The sequence below is a fragment of the Thamnophis elegans genome, chromosome 12 (genome assembly GCF_009769535.1).
Source record: "Thamnophis elegans isolate rThaEle1 chromosome 12, rThaEle1.pri, whole genome shotgun sequence".
Lineage (NCBI taxonomy): Eukaryota > Metazoa > Chordata > Lepidosauria > Squamata > Colubridae > Thamnophis > Thamnophis elegans.
In genome coordinates, this window is record NC_045552.1 from 55,418,403 (window position 1) to 55,441,065 (window position 22,663).

At 54.5% G+C, this 22,663-nt stretch overlaps 2 protein-coding genes across 4 annotated transcripts in view; one reads left to right on the top strand and one right to left on the bottom strand.

The window, feature by feature from the left end:
• The first annotated feature begins 543 nt into the window (after window positions 1–543).
• On the top strand, window positions 544–13,794 carry FOXO4 (forkhead box O4). 2 transcript variants are annotated; one of them, XM_032227422.1, is made up of 3 exons: window positions 544–1,373; window positions 9,473–10,688; window positions 11,629–13,794. In XM_032227422.1, exons 1-2 carry the CDS (start codon window positions 924–926, stop codon window positions 10,670–10,672), a joined length of 1,650 nt encoding a protein of 549 aa, XP_032083313.1. In that variant the 5' UTR covers window positions 544–923; the 3' UTR covers window positions 10,673–10,688; window positions 11,629–13,794. The 2 variants fall into 2 exon arrangements, with proteins under 2 accessions (XP_032083313.1, XP_032083314.1); XM_032227423.1 differs by lacking the exon at window positions 544–1,373 and adding an exon at window positions 7,134–9,092.
• A 160-nt stretch (window positions 13,795–13,954) lies between these two features.
• GDPD2 (glycerophosphodiester phosphodiesterase domain containing 2) overlaps window positions 13,955–22,663 on the bottom strand; it is a 15,986-nt gene continuing 7,277 nt past the window's right edge. For both annotated transcript variants that reach the window (XM_032228195.1, XM_032228194.1), the window contains exons 7-16: window positions 22,612–22,663; window positions 22,194–22,339; window positions 21,370–21,452; window positions 21,118–21,268; window positions 19,830–20,045; window positions 18,938–19,089; window positions 18,001–18,148; window positions 17,787–17,869; window positions 17,159–17,187; window positions 13,955–16,806 (exon numbers count right to left, since the gene is read on the bottom strand). The exon at window positions 22,612–22,663 is cut by the window's right edge and continues 42 nt beyond it. In XM_032228195.1, coding sequence (XP_032084086.1) covers window positions 16,754–16,806; window positions 17,159–17,187; window positions 17,787–17,869; window positions 18,001–18,148; window positions 18,938–19,089; window positions 19,830–20,045; window positions 21,118–21,268; window positions 21,370–21,452; window positions 22,194–22,339; window positions 22,612–22,663 — 1,113 coding nt within the window. In that variant the 3' untranslated portion in view covers window positions 13,955–16,753. The remainder of the gene's footprint in view (window positions 16,807–17,158; window positions 17,188–17,786; window positions 17,870–18,000; window positions 18,149–18,937; window positions 19,090–19,829; window positions 20,046–21,117; window positions 21,269–21,369; window positions 21,453–22,193; window positions 22,340–22,611) is intronic.

Genomic DNA, 22,663 nt, shown 5'->3' on the forward strand with positions numbered 1-22,663 from the left:
TCACACCGCCTGCTAGAAAGTCTGGTGATTAAAGGACTTCCTTCAACTGGACGGTCTGACAGTTCATGACGCACTAAGCTGTAACCAAGCACATGGGATGGATTTATGCATCACCGACGGTGCCAAAAGTGGTTTGCAGCACAGCCGCTGTCTGCCCTCCCCTGCATCTCGGGGGGCTGCTGTAGCTTTGCCAAATGTGGGGTGGAGGCCGATTTCTCCTTCTTTCCATGAAAAACGCACGGCCAATATTTGCAGTCTTAATCCCCCGCAAGAAACCCCGTCCCCGTTTGCAGCGGGTCAAGACCAGCTGGCGGGCAGCCCAAGAGGTCACACAGCCAAGAGGCGGGAAAGAGGAGGGCGTAAACTTGGAAGAGCCAGCAGGGAGGCGGGAGGAGCGTCTCCTCGGCACGGCGGGCTTGTTTTGGCGGCAGCGGATTGGCCGCCTGCTTATGTAAGGGCCCCAAGAAAAGACAAGAAGGGGCATGCGGGCCGCCAGGCCTTCTGGGAGGTGTAGTTGCCAGAAGCGCGTCTTCTCCGGGCTGGAGTGTCTGTGTCCGTGTGCCTCGCTTCGCCCGAGCGCCCGTCTGTGCTCGCTTGGCCTGACGGGAAAGCGAGTCCCTGGCGGCGCGCAGAGCCGCTGCGCACGCGCGGAGGGGCGCCTGCCTGCCTGCCTGCCTCGCCTGTGGTAAACAGAGTGCCGCCGAGGCGGCGGGCTGCTCTCGTGGCTCCGCGCTCGCTCGGCTGAGGAGCGGCCAGGCCGCGGCGGGAGGCGGGCGGACGCAGCAGCGAGCAGCGAGGCCAGCCGGGGGGGGAGGCCCCGGAGGCTCCGCGGGCGCTTCCCCGCCGGGCGCCCCAGCCTGAGGCGCTGATGTGGCGGCGCTAAGAGCGGCCGGAGAGGCGGCGGCGGCGGCGGCGGCGCCATCATGGCGGAACCGGCCGGGAGCCCCCAGGCGGCCGAGTCCTCCTCCTCCTCCTCCTCGCTGGCCGCGCTGGACCCGGAGTTCCCCCCGCAAAGCCGGCCGCGCTCCTGCACTTGGCCGCTACCCCGGCCCGAGCTGGTAGCCGTGGTCGAGCCGGAGCCCGGAGAGGCGGCGGCCAGCCCCGAGGAGCCCGTCGGCGGCGAGGCCTGCGGGGTCGCGTCCGGGCCGTCGGGCCCGGGGGCCACCGCCGCCGGGTCGCGCAAGGGCGGCGCGGGGTCGGGCGGGGCGCGGCGCAACGCCTGGGGCAGCCAGTCCTACGCCGACTTGATCAGCCAGGCCATCCTGAGCGCCCCGGACAAGCGGCTGACGCTGGCGCAGATCTACGAGTGGATGGTGCGCTCCGTGCCCTTCTTCCGCGACAAGGGCGACAGCAACAGCTCCGCCGGCTGGAAGGTGAGTTCCCTCCCCCCCCCCACTGCCCTCCTTCCCCTTCCCCGGCCGCCCCGGCCCTGCCAGGAAGGCCCCTCCGCGGTGAGCGCTCGGGCTTGGCCTAGGAGAGCGGCCTCCCTTGTCGCTGGAAGGGATTTTCCAGGCTGCTTCGCAGGGCGGCTGCTGCTGCTGCCTTCTTTAAAAACCCGGGAGTCTGGCTTGGGCGATGGAGGCCCTTCATTTTCATGTTGGAAAATTGTTTGTCCTCCCCCCCCCCTTTTTGAACTGTGAGCCGCCCTGAGTCCCCCCAGGGAAAAGGGCGGCATACAAATAAAGGGAAAACTAAACTAAACGTCTTGGCGTTCAGCCCTTTTGCAGCCTTTCACCACTTTTTATCAGCTTGGCCAGGAGGCTCTCCTGAAACCTGAAAGTTAGCCTGTTGTTTTTAAAGCAACAACAACAACAACATACACAGACACACACTTGGACTCCTGCGCCATTAAAAAGATAAAAAAAATACCCCATTGCCAAGGTATCACCTCCGCCTCTCCCCCCCCCCCTTGAATCATTACCATAGGAATGGTAATAAATGGCATGCTTTTTTTCCCCCCTAACTCTTTTTGGCAGGGTAGAAAGGAAACCCGCAGGAATTCTGGTAAATTCTATATTTAAAAAAAAAAGGGGCAGGGAGGGTCTGATGTTTTGAGGGTGGTTTTTTTTTTTTTTTTTTTAAACCCGCAGGTGCACTGTGGAAATCCTGGCATTGTTTCATCAGAAAGCAGCTTTGAGTGCCAGCTTGCAAACCTGTTGCGTTGTGCAGAAAAGCAGCTCTGGAAAGGCAGGGTTAGAAACCCAGGCAGTTCAGCACCGACCGTGTCCCCCCACTCCACGTCCCGCCACATATTTGGAAACTTTGGGCAACAGCCCCTCATTGGTTAATAGCTGTCCAAGTTACTTGGGACACGGGGATTTGGTTTCTAGAGCTTTCAGGATGAAGTGCTGATCTAAAAACGGAACGTTTCTGAGCATGTGCAGAATGCCAGCTTCGTGGGGAAACCTGCTGCTTCCTGGAACTTGCTTTTAGATGAGGTGGGGTTGCTGGTCTCTATAGATTGGCCTGCCTGGTGGCGTTGCCATCCTGCGGGATCCCTGGCGCAAAGGGTTTTGAAGTGGTCTTCCGTGCTGCCAGGTAGGGCAACTGCTTCCTTTCTGATTAGGGAGTGGGGAGGAATCACAAAGGCAGGTGGAGAGGACAGCCAGCAAGCCCAGGTACAGATTGTCCCCCTTGCTGCAGCTGCTTGGCCTTGAGCCCGTTTACAGCTGACACGCTGGAACTCTTTAATCTTAACCCTTGTACGAGTTCCAGCCCAGGTTGAAAAGGACGACGGATTCAACGCCATGCGTCCTGGCAATATTGACTCCTGCAGGGTGTCTCTGGCCAGAGAGGTCTGGGATTGGCTCTCCCCGCACTGCCCTGATTATTGCCATGGCCCGGCAGGCCTGCAGTGCTACTGCAAGGGCAAAGCCGTGTGGGGAGTTTCACCCTGAGCACCCGGCGAGAGGACGGCTTCGGTGGCTGGAAATTAGAAAGGGAGGATAAGGAAGCTGCTCCCTGCAGGCCTCCAGAAAGGCCCCGGGAATGCCTGCAGGCTTCTTCTCCCTCTCTGTCTCCTTTCGCCCCAACTTCCGAAAAAGTAAATTTAGGGTGGAGAGTGGGGGTGGGTGGGGTGTTCCTTGATTTGGGAAGAGATTTACAGCTTTGTTCCATTTAGTCTGCTGAATGTCCAGTCATGTGAGAGAGACAATCTGGATATAATAAATAAGGGCCTGGCTTGATTTTTGCCGTGGAGATGTCTTAAATCTTGGCTTCCATGTTCAGGACGGATCCTGAACAGTCATCAAAGGGTGGACTTTGAGAAGCTGGGCAGCAGATGACTCCCCCCCCCTTTCCCTCCCCCAATGTTGTGCTCTTTCCTCTTGAGCTTGACCCCGCAGTTCACTGTGTTTCAGCACTTCCAAGAAAAGCCACTCCCTGCCCCCTTTGTAAATGTTCTCAGCTGTTTCTTGGAAAGGCAGGAGTCCGGTCTAGGACTCTCTCGGCCAGTGTCACACCACTTTCTCAGTCCCAGGCTTCAGCTCTTTTTGTCACCCAGCTGTACGGCTGCTTGATATAAATATCTCCTTCATAGCGGGCATTCCTAGCCCTCCTTTCAGAGAGGGACCTCTGAGCCGAGCGCGGACATGTCTCTCCTGCTCTGAGGAAATGCAGGAAGGCTGGAAATCTTTTTTTTTTCCTTCTTTTTTTTTAAAAGGCCCTTTTCACCGTGACTCGTGTTCCTTTGAAAAATTGGCAGTGCCAGCCATAAAAGCAGTTGACCCCTTCGGTGACTGCTTATCTCTGTTCTGAGTGCCGGAATAGCACCAGATGTGTGAATGTGTGCCACTAAGAGTGAGCGTATATGGTAGCAATCGGTTTGGGCTGGAAACGGCATCTTCCTTGACAGGGAGAAGCTCCGTAGCCCTGCTTAGAACAAAGCCTTCGTGTTTAGGGAAGGGTCGCTTGGCTTTAAAGAGATGGCTGATGCTTGGGGAGGGGGGAGATCCTAATCATGCAGCCAGCTGTCTTTGCTGTTTTAGGATGCAGAGATTGATGAGTGATGCCCTTTCGGTTTGAGCAGAATTTAAACTCAGGGTGGCTCAGCCTTTTTTTATTATTATTATTAAGGGGCATGAAGATGCTGAATCATGGAAGTTCGCTAACTACAGACAATGATCAAACAGTCATTTTTTTTATTATTATTACAGTGTTTGGCTATGTTTTGTTCTGGATGGTGTCATGCAATTTAGAAAGGGAATCTTTTCTGAGGTGCAGATGGAAGAAGCCCTGGCTGCGGTTTGGAACTGATGACATCAAACCCCCCGTGCCGGGCTTCTCCCACGGTGATTGCAAGGCGAGAAAGACAGGCGCTATGATCTCTGCACTTGCTGTCATAGTTCAGATGAAAATGTGCCAGACCGGCCCTCTTCAAAGGATTGGCCGCAGGTTGCTGTGGCCTTGAATGCTTGGGAATGGGCTTGACGGGTGACACGGAATTTCAGAATGGACCGAGTTAAAATATTCAAATGATGCAGCACTGGGTAGTTGCACCTCCTTATTAATGGTTTATAACTTTTACGTTTCCTCCTTAATGCATCTTTAAAGCTCAGGAGGGAGAAAGGGTGGATTTCTGTGCTCCCCGCCTCCCCCTTAAGAGCTTATTTGTTTCCGGGCTGAGCAGGGATGAGGAAGGGTATGCTGCATCCTTCCTTTTTCAGTGAATTTCCAGTGCTTTATTAAAAGCAGAGAAGATAACGGTGGAGCCAATAGGAAGGTCTGAAACTATGCATTTCTACAGTCCTATAAGTATGCCGATTACAGTGTCTGGGTCCATATAGCTCTCTCAGCTTCAAATGAACAAGCTACACTGTATTATGTCTTGAGTTGATGTGTGAATGCAGCCAGCAATACATCATTGCACTGCTTCTTGGTATCACCAGGTTTCTGGCTTATCGGTTCCTGGTTCAAGGAGGTTTCGGTGTTGGTGGTGGGGGGAATTGGACAAAGATAAGGAAGCAAATAGAGTTTCAACTTGGTGATATTTCAGGGCAGTTAATGCTAGAGAATGCAGAGAGGATATTATCAACCAATGTTTCCTGGCTGAAAGAGTAGATTTAAAACAAAACAAAACAGGGTGTGCTTAACTGAATCAGAATAGGACAAATATGCCCCACCCCAAAAGCCAGTTGGGTTCAGAGTCCCAGCAGGCACTTTCCCACTCCCTCCTCCGGCAGCTCCTGGTAACCCTCGTGGAATTATCTTCCTGAAGGAAGGTTTCTTTCCCCTTGGAAGGAGCTTGTGCACAGAGGGGCAGCTGGGAGCTGCATCTCCCCCCAGTGGCTTCACCGGGATCCCGAAGCTGGCAAGAATCTTAATGCTCAGTGACCACTAGGAAAAACTGCTCAGCTGGGTGCCTGTGAACTTCATGTAATCTGCCAGCTTTGCTGATATTGCTGCCCAATTTATTCCTTGCTCCCACACAACAGCAAACAAGGTCCTTTTGCTTAATATGCATTGGAAACATCCAGGTTTCTGTTGGATTTTATACTTTCACAAATAGGCCTTTTAAAAGCCTCACACTGTTTTTCCCCCAGTCGTCCTGAATGTGACTAGAAGTTGACGCCTGGCCTTGTGCAGCTAAATCCTGCTGTGTGTACTCTCTCCTCCTTTTTTTAAGAGTTGGTGAAACACACTTTCTCTCCCTGTCATTCCCACAAGGTAGGCTGGCTGAAGAAACAGGTGCCATGTAATCCTAAAATTATTTTTATTACAGTGACTGTAATAACAGAGCCTTGTGTGTCTGAATGTGCTTCCCCTCCCCCTTCATTTTAGGGATTTCCCCCCTCCCCCCCCTAAATCATATTTAAAGAAGGGAGGGTGTTAAGCGAGGCTTCCCTTACAACTCCCTGCTGGCTTTGAACAACCCCAGTCATGGGGAAGCCAGCAGGAAGTTGCAAATCCCAGGCAGCTCTCTCGCAGGTTGGCAAGCAGGTGAGTGCCTGCTGTGGGGGAAGAGGATGCGTGAGGCTTAGGGGGGCCCCTAAGGGCGTGTGAGGGGCTGGTGCTGTGCCAGTGCAGAACGGCTTGGCGTGGCCGCTGGCAGGCATGGGAGATTTACCTGGGCAAGTTGCAACCTCCTCCGCATGCTTCCCCATTGACTTTGTTTGTTGGAGCCAGCTGGGAAAGCTGCAAAGGGCGATCAGGGATCTTGGGATGCTACCACCGTCATACGTTTGAACCAAGATTGTGACCGTGTGTGTTTCGGTGACAAGTGCTGGGCCGGCCAGAACCTTAAGGACCAGTTGTAAAGTAGCCCTTGTCCAGTGCTGTCCTAACTTTGGCCACTCAACAAGTGGTTGTTATCCAAGGACTACCTCTAAATAGATGTCCCCAAATCTCACCCGCAGGTGGAACAATCCAGCGAGGTGAGGAATTGGCGAATTGCATATAAAATCACGTGAGGATCGTAGTTACGGAAAAGTTGCTTTCTGTTTGGTTGAAAAACCCAGGGCGACCAATGCGGCTGGGATTGCGCAGTGTGGCAAGCAGGCTGTCCTGGGAACCTTAGCCTCCCGGAGTCCTCCGGGATTGGGCGGCCTATAAATCTAATAAATTGAATTGAATTGAATTAGCTCCTTGTCTCTGGTTTCTGCACTCGGCTCGATATTCCTTGGCCGTGTTGACCTGAAACTTTCCAGGTCCGTTGCAGAGGGCAAATTCCTTCCTTGGCAGGAGCTCCTGTAGGAGCTGGCCATTTGATACAAGAGATGCTTTTCCTTCCTCCCAGGAATGTTTGGCTCATCAAACCATCATTTCCTGTCTGTCCTGGTGAGGACAGTTTGCCCCAACCAGCTGCCAAATGGTTGTAAAGTTTGGAAGCTCCTGAATGAGCAGTTGCCACTCAACCCCTTCCGGGGTCCATTTTCGGGCCGGATTGCAGGATCAAAATAATGTTTATTCGTGGTGGAGAGAGGAGGTGCTTTTTAGAGAAATTCCTAATTGGTGCTGCTTTTCCACCACTTGATATCCTGAAGTGGAAGGACAGTTCCCCAACTCATAGCCGCCTTCTAGGATGGTTCTGTTTTCAAGTCATCTGGACTAAGAAACCCGCATCAGAAAATGGGGAAAGGGAGGAGATGCATCCATGCTGAGAAGCAACAGAAACACAAAGGTGTTTGTTTTTTTTAAATTAAAAAAATGGATCTTTTCCCCCCCATGAAGTTGTCCAGTACAGAAGTTGCTATTTGGAAAAGGGGCATCAGGGAGCAGGCTCGTAAATCCTGAACTTGTTTTAAAACAGACTTTAGTTTATTCACGGGTCTCCAATATTTCCCTCCTCCCTTTTTCTCAGGGAAGATGTTGAAGTATGGATCAAATATTTTGCCCTGAATGGGCGATCAGATTTAGTGATTTGAACCTGGACCATTTTTTAGAACCTTCTGGCTTGGTTCGCCCACCCACTGAGCTTGTTTTTGTAAACGCTTGCTTTTGTTTCAAAGTCACAATTGATTCATGAAACACGCTAAGCGAAGGGCAGAGCAGCGTAGAGCTCGGCACAGCGTATGAGGCTGGTTCCTCGTGCCCTCGGTCTTAAACTCTGCTGCTTTGCTGTAACGCCTGCCTGTTCTTTGGGGAGCGATTCCCACTCGTTCCAATCTTTTGCACCCAAAAACTGCGTGGCTCAGTCTTAATGGCGTTCGCTTGCTCGTACCCCACTGAGATTTTGGATCAAGACAGATGGCTTTGGCGTTAAGGGAGTCTCCTCTTCCTTCACTCCAGGCTGACTTTCGGGCTGTTGGCCTGCGAAGAGAGGCCGAGCCTCCCACTCCCAGAGCAATCCCTGTTCTTGGGCCAACGAGCTCTCTTGACGCACAACTGATTCCTCTGCGGTTCTGGCAGGCAAAGCCTCTTCCCCAGAAGCAAAACCTGACTAGTATCCTTAGGAAGTTACACTCTGTTCCCCACCTCTTGATCTCAAGTCACTCTGTCACCGGGCCAGAATCTGCCGGTTATGCAACTAGGTGATATTTACCATTCCTTTTGTAGAGAAGGGGTGGTGGTGGTAATGCTGCAGCTGGGGGGGGGGGCTGCTTTGCTGGCTCCAGCCAGATGGAGCTCCGAAGCCATGCGCAGCCCCGATCACCCCCCTCCCACGTGCCGAATCAGGATCCTGTTCCAAATCAAGAGCAGAGTTGGGGAAGAAGGAGCGGTGGTGGTTTCTCTTTGCCCCATCCGCCAGGATTGCAGGGAAGAAGTCTGGGAGCCAAAGAATCCTCGGCTGGAATGTGAAAACAGCTTTGTGGCTTGGGATCCGTGAACTCCTGGCTCTGCGGAGGGTGGCCAGTTGGCAGGACGGCTCGGGCCGTCCCGGCCAACAAACAGCTAGTAACGTGGTCAGGGGGCAGAGCCAAGGCAAGGCCGCTCGGGTTTCTAGGTAGGCGTAGCCCCAGGGCCGTGCGTCAGATCTGTGCCTGCTCTGTGCCGCTTGGGTGGGTAGCAGAGATGCTGTCTTTCCTGCTATTGGCTGGTCGAGGCCGCCCAGTCTGCTATTTGCTCTCCCATTCTCTGCACGCCTGGCCTGGAGGGCGGATGAATGCCCTTCAGAAGGAACGACACTGGCTCTGTTCATACGCCGGCCGGGCCGGACCCCAAGGAGGCCTGTTTGCCTTGGGCTTGAGGCGGCGTACTCCTTCAGCCCACTGCTGCTGCTTCCTGAACCAGCGCTTGGCGCACAGGGTTTGAACCCGGTCGACGAAAAGCCAGCAGGGAAGTGATGTGGCGGCATTCTCGGGTTTACTAGCATGGCAAACATCCCGAACCCTGAGCTCTGCAGGAAGGGAAGGGCCAAGGAAGCCTCAGGGAAAGAAAAGAGGGTGGATGGACAGAGGGCAGAAGGACAGAGGGCAGAAGGAAACTGGGTGGGGGCTTTTTTTTGCTCAGGCACCTCCCGCCTCCAGTACTGTAGTAGGATCAATCTCGATGGATTGTACTATTTGCACCTGGCGATAATACATCGGGGATGCCGATTTCACCGCCGTAGTGTTGATAACAGTACGATTGAACTGATTCCCATTTTGGTATTTAAAGAAAAGCATTGGAAAAAAAAGAGGAAGATGTCAGCGTTACAAGTGGAAGATTATGTTTATGTATGTCTGTTTATGTAACAGAGAAACAGGGGGAGGATGTTTGGCAAGGCTTTTCTATAACCTTTGCTTCTCGGCCCCAGAATGCTTAGCAACTTCCTCTTCAGTCGTCTTTAACTGTATCACCTGGCTGGTATTTTCAGACTAAGCTAAAGAGCTGACAAAGGTAAAATCCACAGGCTGCTGCCGTAGGAAGTTGGAAGCAACCTGGCAGGTCAAAGGGCAGCTTGTCCGTGCCCCAAAGGCTGTGGGTGGCAGGGGGGAGGGGCTGCAGCTGCCCACCCAGGGAGCTCTTCTTGTGGCCTGGGGGGGCTCTGGGAGAGTCTGCTGGGTTTTCTGGTCTTGATCTCACCGTCTGCCCTTCCTTCCTGTTTTGTTTCCAGAACTCCATCCGGCACAATCTCTCCCTGCATAACAAGTTCATCAAGGTGCACAATGAGGCCACCGGGAAGAGCTCTTGGTGGATGCTCAATCCAGAAGGCGGCAAAAGCGGGAAGGCCCCCCGGAGAAGAGCGGCCTCCATGGACAACAACAGCAAGCTGGCCAAACTGCGCGGGAAGACACACCGGAAGAAGCCGGCCATGGCGGCTGCTCCGGAACCGACGGCCGACAGCCCGGTCTCCCAGTTCCCCAAGTGGCCGGGCAGCCCTTCCTCCCGGAGCAACGAGGACTCGGAGGTGTGGACCAGCATCCGTCCTCGGACCAGCTCGAATGCCAGCAGCGTGGGCCTTTCCTCGGTCCTGGCTGAGCAGGATGACCTGGCTGACGAGGAGCTGCTGCCCACCCTCGTCTACTCCAGCGCCTCCAGCAACGTCCCTCCCACAGTGACGGAGGAGCTGGAGCTCATCGACGGCCTGAACCTGATGTCAGCCAGCTCCTCATCCTTGCTGGCCCCTCAGCAGCCGGCCCAGAGGAACCCCACCTTCCCCTTGCGAGCCCCCGGCTCTGCCGCTCAGGCCCAGGGCTCCTTCGGCAGCTCCCTCTTCAGCCCCATGGATCACCTGCTGCCCGGCTCGGACAGCCATTTCTCCCAGTCGCTGGAGGAGTTGCTGACGTCCAACTCGCCGCCTGCCAGCGACGTGATGATGACCCAGGTGGACCCGATTCTCCCGCAGAGCGGAAGCCGGGTGAGCAGCCAGAGCTACCTGCTCCTGGGGGACCAGCCGTCCAAGCCCAAGATGAGCCTGGGGAGCCTGCTCAGAAAGCCCTTGGAGCAGCAGTTGGAGTCCATCGGGGCCACCGCTTTGCCCTCCGCCTTCACCATGGCGCCGTCTTCGCAGAGCGCCGTCGGCCTGTCCGCTTTGAAGACTCCGGGCTCAGCGCTGCCTGCCCAGGTGGGCCAGCTGGGCCCTCCGCCCGCCCTGTCGGCCCCTTTCCCGGCCTTTGACGGGAATCAGGACAAGCTGCCCAACGATTTGGATGTCGATATGTACATGGAGGACCTTCAGTGCGATGTGGACTACATCATCAGCACCGACCTCATGGACGGAGAAGGACTGGACTTCAACTTTGAGCCCCTTCCGTCTACTCCGAGCTACCCGAGCACGTCGCAGGCTTCCAATCACAGTTGGGTCCCCAGCTAACTTCGTATGGACAAAGGTAAGGTGCCCGCTACGGCTTTCTTGACACTCCGGACTGCTGAAGGCTGCTCCTCCCACCCCATAGCCAGCCCCCCCCCTCTCGGGCCCTTTGGCTCCGTGGAAGCCTGGATCCCTCCCCCCCCCCACTTTCCCCAATGTTTCTTGGTCCAGGAAGTACATGAATGGGGCCCCTCTCTTCAGGCAGGAGTCCTTTCAGCTGCCGTCAGCTGGGCGAGCCTTCTCGGCAAAGGGAGGAAAAGCGCTTCGACTCCTGTGTGTTGGGGCTCTTCTGGTGTTGTCCAAAGGAAAAAATTGCCCTGAAGGGAAACGAGGAGGAGGAGGAGGAGGAGGAAGATGGATGAAAGGGGGAAACGTTGCTGCTCTCCTGGCTTCTCTTTGCCTTGGGAGAAAAAAAAATGTCCTGGGGAGCCCTGAGGGCCCCTCCCAACAGGAACAACAGTCCTGGGACAAAGTGGACAGGTGGGAACGGAATTGCCCTTGTTGAAAAAGGTGTCAGTTGGGAGTGGGGGGGTCTGTCCTTACTCGGTTGGGGTCACGTGTCAGCCATTCCAGGTTAAAACGAGGCTTCCTTTCCTCCCATCCAGAAAGGTTTCATCTTTATTTCAAGGCAAAGGAAAGGGGGGTGGTCACCAGGGGGCCATTTATAAGTGAGCAGATCTAATCGTAAGGTACACAAATCGAACCAAGGGGGCGCTGCCTTCTGCAGAGGACCCTGGGCCGGTTTCTGTGCCTTTCCAGAAGAGGCCTCCTGCTCTTCCCCGTCAGCAGCCGTGTCTTGACATCGTTCCCTCTCGGAGTCTCTGGAAGGCCCTCCCTACGCTCCTCTCCGGGCGAGGAGGGCCGCCTGGGGGCTAAGTCAGTGCTGTCGTTCACCTTTTTGTATCGTTTGTTGCCTCTGGAGAAAACTCACCCCCTTTTTTTCCCTCCCCCTTTCCCAGTGCCCTTCTGCTTCAGGAGCTTTACACACCCAGAAGAGTCTGGAATGCCGGCAGCTCTGGTGCCCGCCTTGGCCTTGCGCGCGGGATGGGCGGGAGAGGCCAGCCGCCACGGGAAGAGAGAGATCCTGCCCAGTGCCATGTCTTTTCATGCATCCAGCCTACGCCGTTCTCCCAGCAGGAGCCTCAGGGGGAGCCCTTCGCCACAGGAGACCCTTCCTGCCTTTCCAGAGGGAGGGGCTCCCGGCCCAGCCACGATAGGCCTGGACTCGCCAGCCCATCATCCCTGCCTCACCTGTCCTTTGACTCGGCACTCTACGCCTCCATGGATGGGAAGAGGAGCAGCCATCCTCGGGGCTGCTTGAGTGGAGAAGAAATCCTGTCCTTTGGCCTCTTTGAGAGCAGCAGGTGGGCAGGGGGCGTGAGCAAGCTCTGGAGCGAGGAGACCCCCCCCCATGACAGTCCTGGCGAAGAGGCCCTGCTGGAAACGCAGGCCTGGCCTTTCCGGGGCCACGGAGAGCCCTTCCCCGCCAGCGTGAGCTGCCCTCAAGCAGGTGCTAAACGCCGTTGCTGAGAAACCAAAAAACGCCTTCTCTGGGTTCATCTCTGCGCTGCAGTGGAGAAACAGGAAACCCGGACCTGGCCTTAACCAGAGCCCTGATCAGTGTCGGATTTCCCCCCCCCCCCCCTCTCTTTCTTTCTTTTTCTAACCTGGAAGGGCATTTTATACAGATGAACTTACCTTGGTGGCGTTTTTTCTATCTTTCCCCCTTTCGTTTGGACGAGGAGGCTTTTTGTGGTAGCCTCAGGCCCGTTTTACACATGTCTCTTGTGCCTTTTCTCCCCCCTCACTCGGCCTGTCAGCAGCTGGGCTATTCCAAGTTCTCTCCAGAACAGGAGGGCAGCTTCGGGGTAGGGTGGGGGGTGGGGGTGCTTTATAAAGCTGGGCGGGGAGGAGGGAAAGGGGCACCAAGCTAGCCTTGTTCTTTGGAATTGGGGGCAGGTGAGGGGGGGCTGTAGATAGATTACCTGTAAAGTTAGCAGCAGATTTAACTAGAAGCTTTTGTTAAAACAAAAAAACAAAAAAATGGGGCGGGGTGGGGTGGGGTGGCGGGGAGAGAGAAAACCCCTGTCTATATTTTAACAGAAAACCCTTTGAAATGATTGGCTTAAAACGAAAAGGACATTTTCTTACAGCTTTATAAAGTTTTGATACCAGAGAGAACACTAAAGTACACAGTGCCAGGAATTGAGCTGAAGAGTGGATGATGGGAAAACGGGTGGGGTGGGGGGCAAGGGGTTTAGATAAGGCTTAGAGTCCCTTTCTCCGAGGAAGGGGGGAGTCCGAGCTCCCTGCAAACACAAGGCTGAGTATTTTGTCTCCCTGGGAGGAGTTTTGGGGGCTCTTAAGCCTTGAAGGGAGCAAGGTCACAGCTGCCCCTTTGGACACAGGGAGCCCTCGACCTCCTGGTGCAGAAGCCTCTGTGGGGGAGGCCGCTGCCTGCTGACTAACAGGTTGGTGGGCCGGAGGGGGCGGGGGAGAAAGCTGGGTCTGCTTGTTGTATGGCCTGGCTGGCAATACTCCAAATCACAGTTGCTTTGTCCTTTGCATCCAGCATGTTCTCAGGTGATCTGGCCTGCCCTGAAAAGGCGGGCGGGGGGGGGGATTGCACAAACAAAAGAGCATCAGAGATCATTTTTCCAGTATTAACTCCTCCTTGACGCAGGGAGATGGGGTGGGCCTGGGCACGCTGGGGGGGAGGCTTGCCAGCAGGGCTGAAGGGGAGAAGGTGGGGGAAGGTGGGGGATCCAGGATAAGATCCATCAGCAAGGCCGTTTCCCCACGCTCTTCTGGCCTCGATCCAGGCCAGCCTCCCGGAGTTCCTTCGCGAGGACCTTCCCCTGCCCTGCTTGGGAACGGGGGACTTTCAGAGGAGTTGGCCTAGTTGAAAGGAAAAGGGTGCCACCTGGGAGAGAGAGATTCCCCCGGCCTCCCAACTGCCAGGCAGCTGTTATGCCAGTTTGCTTTCTCCAAGCAAGGACTGGTTAATGATGGGGACGTCTGCTCCCTCCCCTCCTTCGCCTGGAGCACTGAAGGCGGATCCTGACTGGGATCCGAGAGAAGCTGGCATAGAAGAGATGCAGAGCAATGGAGATCCTCAACCCTCCAGGTTGTGATTGTCCCAAAGGTGCTTCCAACCCCCCCCCCCCAAAAAAAAAAACCCCACCTCACTTTGTTTTTTTCCTTGAAAACATTTCGCTTCTCATCCCGGAAACTTCTTCGGTTCTGAAGAAACTTCTTGGATGGCAAGCGAAATGTTTCCAAGGAGAAAACCAAGGAAGCCCAGTTGCCTTTGGGGGGGGGGGGGGAGGCACCTTTGGGACCAGAGAGAAAGATGTAAGTCGCAATCTGAATATCGGGCGGTGGGAGGGGGGGGGGGTTGTCGGTCTGTAAAGATTTGCAGGCCTCTAATTTCCCCCGTTAACAGCTGCTCTAATTGTCGTGGCTTTTAGTCATCTCTGCCCTGTGTAAAGGAGGAACCTCCCCTGCTGCACACCCTCCCCCCCCAGTGCTTTTGGGGTCCCCTGCTTTTCAAGGAGAGCCTCTTTCTCCTCTGAAGGGAAGATGAAGGCAATAACGTGGCTTCTGTGGCCTGAGCGATGGGATGCAGGACAAGATAGGCGAGGATATTGGGGGCTTGATGAGCTGTTTCCACCAGGATGTTGGCAGGGATCCAAGGGTGCCTTCCTGCAGGTAGACATCCATTCTGCTTGCATGAGATTGGCTTTGCCTTGGGGTCCCCAAAGCCTGGGGGGGGTGGGGGGTTGGAGGTTCTCATCTGGGCCTGGCTGAGGAAGAACCGTCGGCTGGCCTCTTTCCAGAGTAGAATGAGGGGTGTGTGTGCCTAGTGTGGGGTTGGAGCTCTTCTGCCTGTCCCTTGGGGGGGCCTAGAGAGGAGCTGCTGGACCTCCCCCCAGGGCTTGACTCCCCCCCCCCAAATAAAGGCTCTGTCCCCTCCTGCGACAGGATCTCTGTCCAGGCATTCTCTCTCTCCCCCACCCTTGCCCCAGCCTCCCTCCCCCCAATTTTTGTGGATTTGCTGGAGGGCAAAATGTGACAAATAAACCTTTATAATCCTCCGTCTCCCGTCTTGTGCTTCCCATTGAGAGTCTGCAAGAGAGGTTTGGCAGGGAACAGGTGGGTTGCTGATTTTTTTTACTACCGGTTCGGGCATGTGCAGAAGCATCCGGGTGGGTGGGAGCCTCCGGCCACTGCTACTACCGGTTTGGCCGATCCAGGCCGAACTGGCAGCAACCCACCTCTGGGCCTTTGGGAATCCCCCAGATGTTCTGGAGATCACAGAAGGGACCTCTGCCTCTCTCCCTTAGCTCAAGGCTCTGCGTCGTTTCACTTAGAAAGTCCTGGATTCAGTGACTTAACATTTCCAGTTCCAGAGAAACAATGGAAAGACCCCAACATTTCTCTTCTGGACAAACTGGTTTTCCTGCTGAATCGGAGACAGTGCCCCCTGCTGGTCGAGGGTTGCAGTGCAGGAAAGCTTAAATAGCCAAGAGACTGACCCCCTTGGACAGAAGGGTAGGAGCAAGCACTGCCCCTACAAGTTATCGGCCCTCATGACAGCAGGTCCATGTTGCTCCCCATTTCCTTGGTGGTTTGTGGGTTCCTGGGCATTGTTCCTGATAATGGAAGAGCTGCTCACCCTCATGCAGTGAGCTTTGTTGGGTTGGGGCCCACGTGAGCTGAACGTTGGGGGTTTGCAACCAGGGTTCACGGCTCAGGTGAGGTATAACCATTGTGGTGAAATGTGCCTGGTGGCCTTGCTTTCCTGCTTTGTTCTGGCAAAGCTCTTGGTGCATGCTGGGAGCTTTCAGCCACATTGGCCCTGGAGGAAATTCTTGGGGCAGGAGGCCCTTGGCTAAGAGAGATTTTCCTGTTTTCCGGGTTCCATATAAACTGGCTTATGCTGGTATGTGGGTACGTTTTATCGCTAGAAGCAGTGTGCTTCCAATTACTCCATTTTCAGGTCCCTAATTTTTCTAATTAAGGCTGCTACCTGAATGAACTTTCTCCGCCTGACTCACGAGTTAATAGATTGATTGATACCGTTTGAATGCCGGGCTGCTAAATATTTCTTAGAACAAGGCACACTTTTTCTTGGAATAAAGAGATCACCTGTCACGAGGCACCTCGCCCAACTAGAGTTTTCCCAATCAATTTCTGTGAACCTTTTGACCCCAGTCCATTTTAAAATCAGTATAAATTCACTTCCTGTTACATCATCACCGCTTGAAGCAAAAGAGCGGCTGCTCGGTTTTTTTAATAAGAAAAAGTGAATTATTAACACGCAAGACAGAAGGTAGCACTTTGTTCCTAAAAGAAGCAGCCTCTGGCACTCGCCTGCTGGGTGTTGTTGTTTTGCACGCTCTGCCGTTGAAGGCTGTTCCTGGAAAAAACCTCGGGGCTGAACCTGCAATCCGACACACTTCCACACGGGAAGGAATGTAGCCGTTGGGGCCAAGACCCCTGACTCACGTGAGGTTAGCCTGCTTTCCCCACCCTGGAGCCTCTGAACTCAGCTAGACGGCCAGCACACAGGCTGGGCCAGGAAGCCGCTAGAGGTGGAACACGGGGGCAGCTGTGCATTGAAAGGGTGCCGTCCGTCCCCCACCCCTCCTGCTTTATTTGGGCCGCCTGGGAGAGGAAGAAGTCGTCACAGCAGCTCCGGGTTTCCCAGCCTGTACAAAGAGCTTTATTGGGCACTTCCAACATCCCTCCCAGCCCCCCCCATCAAGAAACCGTGTCCCGCAGGAGAGGCGGTAGCTCCCTAATTCTCTCCTGAAGCTCTAGCAGTAGCTCCAGGATGTGGGAAGGCTCCGGGTTCGGCTCTCCAAGACGAAATGCAGCACGCAGCCTGCTAGCTGCTCCTTTTGAGGGCTGTGCAACAGAGGCCCCTGAAATGGATCCCAGCAGCCGCTGCCAGCAGACACCAGACACGGAGGACGGCCTGTTCCTTCCCAGCGAAGCGTTTGAAAGAGGAGAGTCCTGCCAAGACTAGCGAGTTGCGGGGGGGAGGGGCACAGCCCAGAGCTTCTGACCGCTTCAACCTCACTCGGACAAGAGGCTGTGGATCTTTGTCAGGAGCACATCGGAGCTGGAACCTGCAGGCAGGAGGAGACGGCTGTGAGGGGCTGGCCGGCTTCCGCTGGACTCCGTTGCGCCTTTTTTGGGGGGGGCAGAGCAGAGGTGGGACTGTACAGAGGAAGCCGCATTTAGGGGAAGCCATGTTCCTTCAAGGAACAACAAGCCTTGCTTGAAGATGCTCGCGGAGACGAGAATGGAGCAAACCTCCACAAAGTTCTGATTCCTCCCCCCCCCCCAAATGCCGGGGAGACCCTTGTTTATATCCTCTTCCTTGGTCACCTGTGCAGTTGCTGTGGGCCAAAGTGGCATTTTGTTTCTATATCACAGAGTGGAAATTACACAGTTATACCAAAATACCAGCAGCTTTACCTCTCGAGTCCTTTTTCCGAGACCGTCTTCTGTAAAGAAGTGGGGAGGGGGGGGGAGAAATCATGTCAGAATTACGTCAAGTGAACCTCTCTGTTCCCCAGCGCTCTCGGCACCTGGACGGGCAGCTGGGGAGCAACCAGGGTCCTTCTGAATGCTTGTGGCACATCTGGACCAGGTCGTGCGGTTCTCCACCACCCAAGTGCACAACAGCACTTCTCTCAAAGACGAAAAGACCCCACCCGAGAAACTCGAGTCCCACGGAAACCCAAGTTTTTCTCAACCGTGGCCACTTTTAAGGTGCGCAACTTTCAACTCTGGGAATTGAAACTCTGAACCTAGAACTTCAACTCCGGGGATTCTGGGAGTTGAAGTCCACACATCTTAAACTGCCCAGGGCGAGACGGTGCCCTCGGTCCCCGAGCAAGATTTCGGGAGGTGCTTCTCTTCCACCTTCTAGTCGAAAGGCTGGGACCCAGCACCAAGTGCAGACCTAACCCCTGAGCGCATTGGCAAGCCTCCATAAAGGGGATGGTAGCAGCCACGCCCCTTCCTTGAGAAGACACAACTCTACGGAGCTTGCAAGCTGGGGAAAGGCCTATTCTCTCATCTCTGCTCGCTTGGTACTCACTTCAGCAGCAAGAAAGCCGAGAGAACCAGCAGGAGGGAGACGCAGTCGGCCACAATCCAGATCATTTGATAGGTGGCACGAGGCTGGGAGGAAGACGGGTGGCAGATCAGGGTGGGCTGCTGGCTGGGCGACGCCCTTTCCTCCCAGGAATTCAGAGTGGGCTTCAGCAGATGCAGCAGTAGCCCTCCCCCCACTCACTCCCCAGTGGTCTTACCAGTAGCCAGAGGGGATGCTGCATCTTCTGAAGCACTTGGCAGGCATTGGTGGTGACCGAAGTTGTCCCAGCGCACCACAGGACGGAGAAGAGCCATGGAGCGTTGATCACAAACAGGTTGACCGAGACATTGTTACGGTGGTATTCCCTGCAGAAGGGGAGGGGAGGGGTTGCCAATAAAGCCAGGGGTGTCAGTACCGGTTCACCGACAAATGCGCGCACAACAAAAGCGCGCCAACAAAACCGCGATGTTGAAATTGTGCCCACAACAACGCACCGACAACAGCGCACCGACAAAAGCGCGCCTTCAACAAACAACGGGAAAACAATGTAATAACCCCAAACCTAACCCTGAACGTAACCCTAACCCTAACCCTTAACCCTAATCACGCTTTTGTGGGCGTGGTTTTGTGGGCGCGTTGTTGTGGGTGTGTTTATGACATCGCGGTTTTCTCGCTGCGGTTTTGTCGGTGCGCTTTTGTCATGCGCGCATTTGTCGGGTCACGGTCAGTACCAACCCATAATAGCAAACAATTTGCATGGAAGGGCTTCGGGAAGGCTGCAGCTACGAAATCCCAGCCTTTGGGAGTTTGTAGCCTCCCTGTGCAACAAGGAATCTGAAGGCGACACAGTCTCTTTCCAGTTGCTTTGCTCCTTTTGCTAACTGGTTGTTGAGGGTGGGGGGGTGGAGGGAAGTTACGTTGAGCCCCCTGCTCTGCTTGAGCCCCCCCATCCCATTGGTCAATCGGTGGTGATGGTGGTGGTGGGGCTTCGGACATCTTTACTTTCCATACCTGACGCATTTCCCAACTATCCGCCTTCATAAAAGCTGAGCTGGGATTGAAAGATACAGTTGTATAAAGCTCCCCCCCTCCTTAGATGTGCCCAGGATGTGCCCTGACCAGACCAAGAAAGAACTGCCCTTCCCAGCTCTAACCTGATTTCTCTGCTGCTCAGTTTTTGGTAAGCCAGGTTGACTCGTGGGAATTTTCCGGTCTTGTTGTCCAAACTTTCCAGGCCATAGATATGCTGGAACCTGGGTGCTGACTGCCTCACATCCATCCGAAACTTATTAGGCAGCCAGAGGATCTGGGTCGGGGAAGAGAGAGGATGTAGCCGGGCCTACTCACTGTTTGTAGGGCTGGGAGTATCTCCAGTTCTAGGACCACAATGGCTCCAGGAACTGGAAATAACGTATTTTTCAGAGTATAAGACGCACCTTTTTCCCCTTAAAAAAGAGGCTGCAAATCTGTGTGCGTCTTATACACTGAATATAGCATTTTTTTTGCCTCCTGAAACCCCGTCCCTTCACCAAAATGGCCGTGCATAGCTTTTAGGAGACTTTAAGAGTGCTCCTGGGGGTTGGGGAGGGCAAAAATGAGCAAAAACGGGCCGTTTTTGCTCATTTTTGCCCCTCCAGGAGCACTCTACAAGCCTCCTAAAGGCTATTCATGCCCTTTTTGGGGTGCGGGGGGAAAGGGCTTGTTTTTGTGTAAATGGGCCATTTTGGGGAGGTTTGCAGAGTGCAAAAACCTTTTTTTTGTAATTTGTCGCTTCAAAACCTTGGTGCGTCTTATACTCCGAAAAATACAGGTATACTACTAAGGCAGGAGGGCCTGGCTCCGATTATTTGGAACTGGGGCAGATCTGACTTGGGTCATGTTCCTTTCCAGGCTCACGGATTGGAGGGGAGAGGTAGCATAAGACTGTCCCCGAGTCACATTTTCAAGGGGACCCACATCGTCCCTTTCTCCGGCCTCGTAAGCTCTCCACGTTTGGGGGCATCTTAGAAGATGGCCTTGCCTTCTCTCGCCACAGGGAAAACTCACCAGCTCTTGGTCGATGCCCGATTTGAGGATGGTCTCCACTGTGATGTTGACCAGGCGCTTGTAGTGGGGGTCTTCCAGTGGCATCAGATCAAACATGATGGAGACCCGGTGCCTCTTGGCCTCGGCCAGCAGCTCCTTCAGAGACAGAACGCGCTGCCTCCTGGCCTCGGCCGCATCTTCCTCGGAGAGGCTCCAGGCTGTAGGGAAGGGGTGCTTCTGGCAGAGGGAAGGGAGGCGGTGAGCCCGGCGGCTGTATGGCAACCCAGGTCAAATCACTCCCTGGGATTGAAGGGGCTTCTGGGCTCTCCGTGCAAATCCAGCTTCTCAGAGTACATCGGAGGTTTTCCCATCATGGAAGAGGCTTAAATTGGCCCGTCCATTAGTCCCAACACCCCCGAGATGCGTGCGCATTTCTGGCAAAAAAGACCTGTGGGTTTGCCAGAGGGGAGGATCTATCTCCCCCTCCTCAATTGTTAGGTGTGAGTAGCAAGAGAAACGAGATTCCTATTTGCGGAAAAAGAGACTTCTGGAGGCCAAAGAGTTAAGAAGAGCGTGGAAGGTTTCTCCCAAGAGTAAGGACCTCAGCCACAAGCCCCTTCATCAGTGGTGGGTTTCAAAAATTGTTCGAACCTACTCTGTGGGTGTGGCCTCCTTTGTGGGAGTGGCTTGCCACCCATGTGACCGGATATGAAGATGCCGATGACACTTGTCAGAACCACCTTAAATTACCTCACACACAGCACTGGCATGCATAAGAATAGGATGTAAACTTGTTTTTTAAAAGGCATCTTTGCTTTGCGTTAAAACAACTTCAACACACGCAATGTTCTGATTGCACCACAAACGCAGTAGTCATCCTTACCTTTCACAGAGGCACTGAGTTTTATAAATAGGAGCATGATAGTGTAGAATAATCATATCCAAGGACCAGTGGTGGGTTTCAAAAAAACTTTGGAACCTCTTCTGTAGGTGTGGCCTGCTTTCCGGGTCCACTGGTGGAACCTCTTCTAACCGGTTCGGTAGATTTGACGAACCGGTTCTACCGAATAGGTGCGAACTGGTAGGAACCCACCTCTGCCCTTCATGAGTGGCTATGGGTGTAACAATGAGGACCCAGGCCCTGCTCCAGCTGCTTTCTCACCCAGATGTTCCCTAACAGGGATTCCCCACAGAATCCAAGGTGGTTCCCCCCCTCCTGCCCAAATCAACCAAATCCAGATGAAAGAGCCAGATGCTCAGCCCAACCAAAACCCAATCAGACCTTGTTTGGATCCCATCCTGCTCTCACCTGCAAAAACCAGCTGCCTGCATCCAGCTGCTGCAGCTGCGTCCAGTTGAAGGCGGTGGCCTTGGCGTGGCCTTGGGTGGGAAAGATCTCCTGGACGTTTGTGGTCCGTAAAAGAGTCTCATCGTGCATGAGGAAAGGGATCCCATCGGCACTGGAGTGAAAGAAGAAGGAAACGCCTGGATCCCGGATCTTTCTTTCCTGGGGGGTGGGTGGGTGGGATGAGGGAGCACCTGCATTCAGCCTGTCCCTTACCTCACCCGGACATCCGTTTCTAAGACACTGAGGCCACAACTGATGGCCTTCTGGAAGGACATCAGGGTGTTCTCTGGTGCCAGCTGGAGAGAGGAGAAATGATGGTGAAGCAGGGTTGTTGTTGGTGGTGGTTGGGAACCCCTCCTTGAGACCACCCTAGCCAGAGCCTGTGGAACCCACCACCCAGTTCTCCAGGAGGGAGTTCCACAGATCGTTTTGCAGATGGAGCCATCCGGACAGGTCGGGGAGGTTCTCGGGAAAAAGAGGTGGAGCTGGGACATCTTCCTAATGTCTTTCCGAGTTGGTAGGATCTTCTAGTCCACCCCGCCTCCCCGCCTGTACCATTTAATCCAAGAGGAAAAGCAGAAAAATCTCAGCAAGTCAGCATGGAAAAGCTGCTGCGGTTTTAAGGACACATCTGTCTTGAAAAACAGGCCCCGTTGTTTTCAGGAGGAAGATCTCCAAGCAGCTTCTCCAACCTGGTGCACTCCAGGTATGTTGGGTTTCAACTCCCCCACCCCCCAGTCCCTCCCAGTCTAGACATTGGGATCATAGAGAGTGAGTTCTGACACATCTGGGGAAGATAGATGAAGGCAGACCCCATTTCCCCCTAAACTACAGAAAAACTCATCCAGGAACTTGACCATTTTCCAGCTGGTGCTTCGCTGTTGTTCAGGCTCTGCATTGTACAATTCCCAGGGATCTGGAGAAGCCCCCCCCCCCAGATATCCCAGCTTCCTGAAGGGCTTCTGCAGGGTCTCCTTCCTGGGAGCCCGGCCGGCCTCCTTCCAGGGCCGGTGTGGAGCGGAGGGGCAGGGACTTACCATGGGAGCCCCCCGGTGCCCAAACAGAGCCGGTTTGGGAGGAAGCTGGCTCTGCTCCAGGAAGCAGGGTGAGTCGATGCCCAGGGGGGCCAGGTATAAAGCCAGCATCGCACCCAGATACAAGACCAGGAGAAGCCCCCGGAGTGCTGCAGCAAAACAAATGGAAGGGAGGGGGGGCTTGAAGTCGGCTCCTGGATCCCCTCATCAGCCGTCTGCCAACGATGAGAGTTGGCTGCTCTTCATCTCTCCATTAATCCTAGGAATCTTTTCTCCCTGCCCGGATCCCTAGTGTGGGAGGGTGTGCCTTGAGTTGAACTAAAGCAGGGGTGTCCAAACGTGGGAACTTTTAAGACTTCTGGACATAAACTCCCAGAATTCCCCAACTGGGCTTTCATAAAGGACCCTCCCCACTCAGTACCTGCATGGGAGATGCGGTAGAAGCAGGTTGCTACTGGCCAAGCAAGCATCGT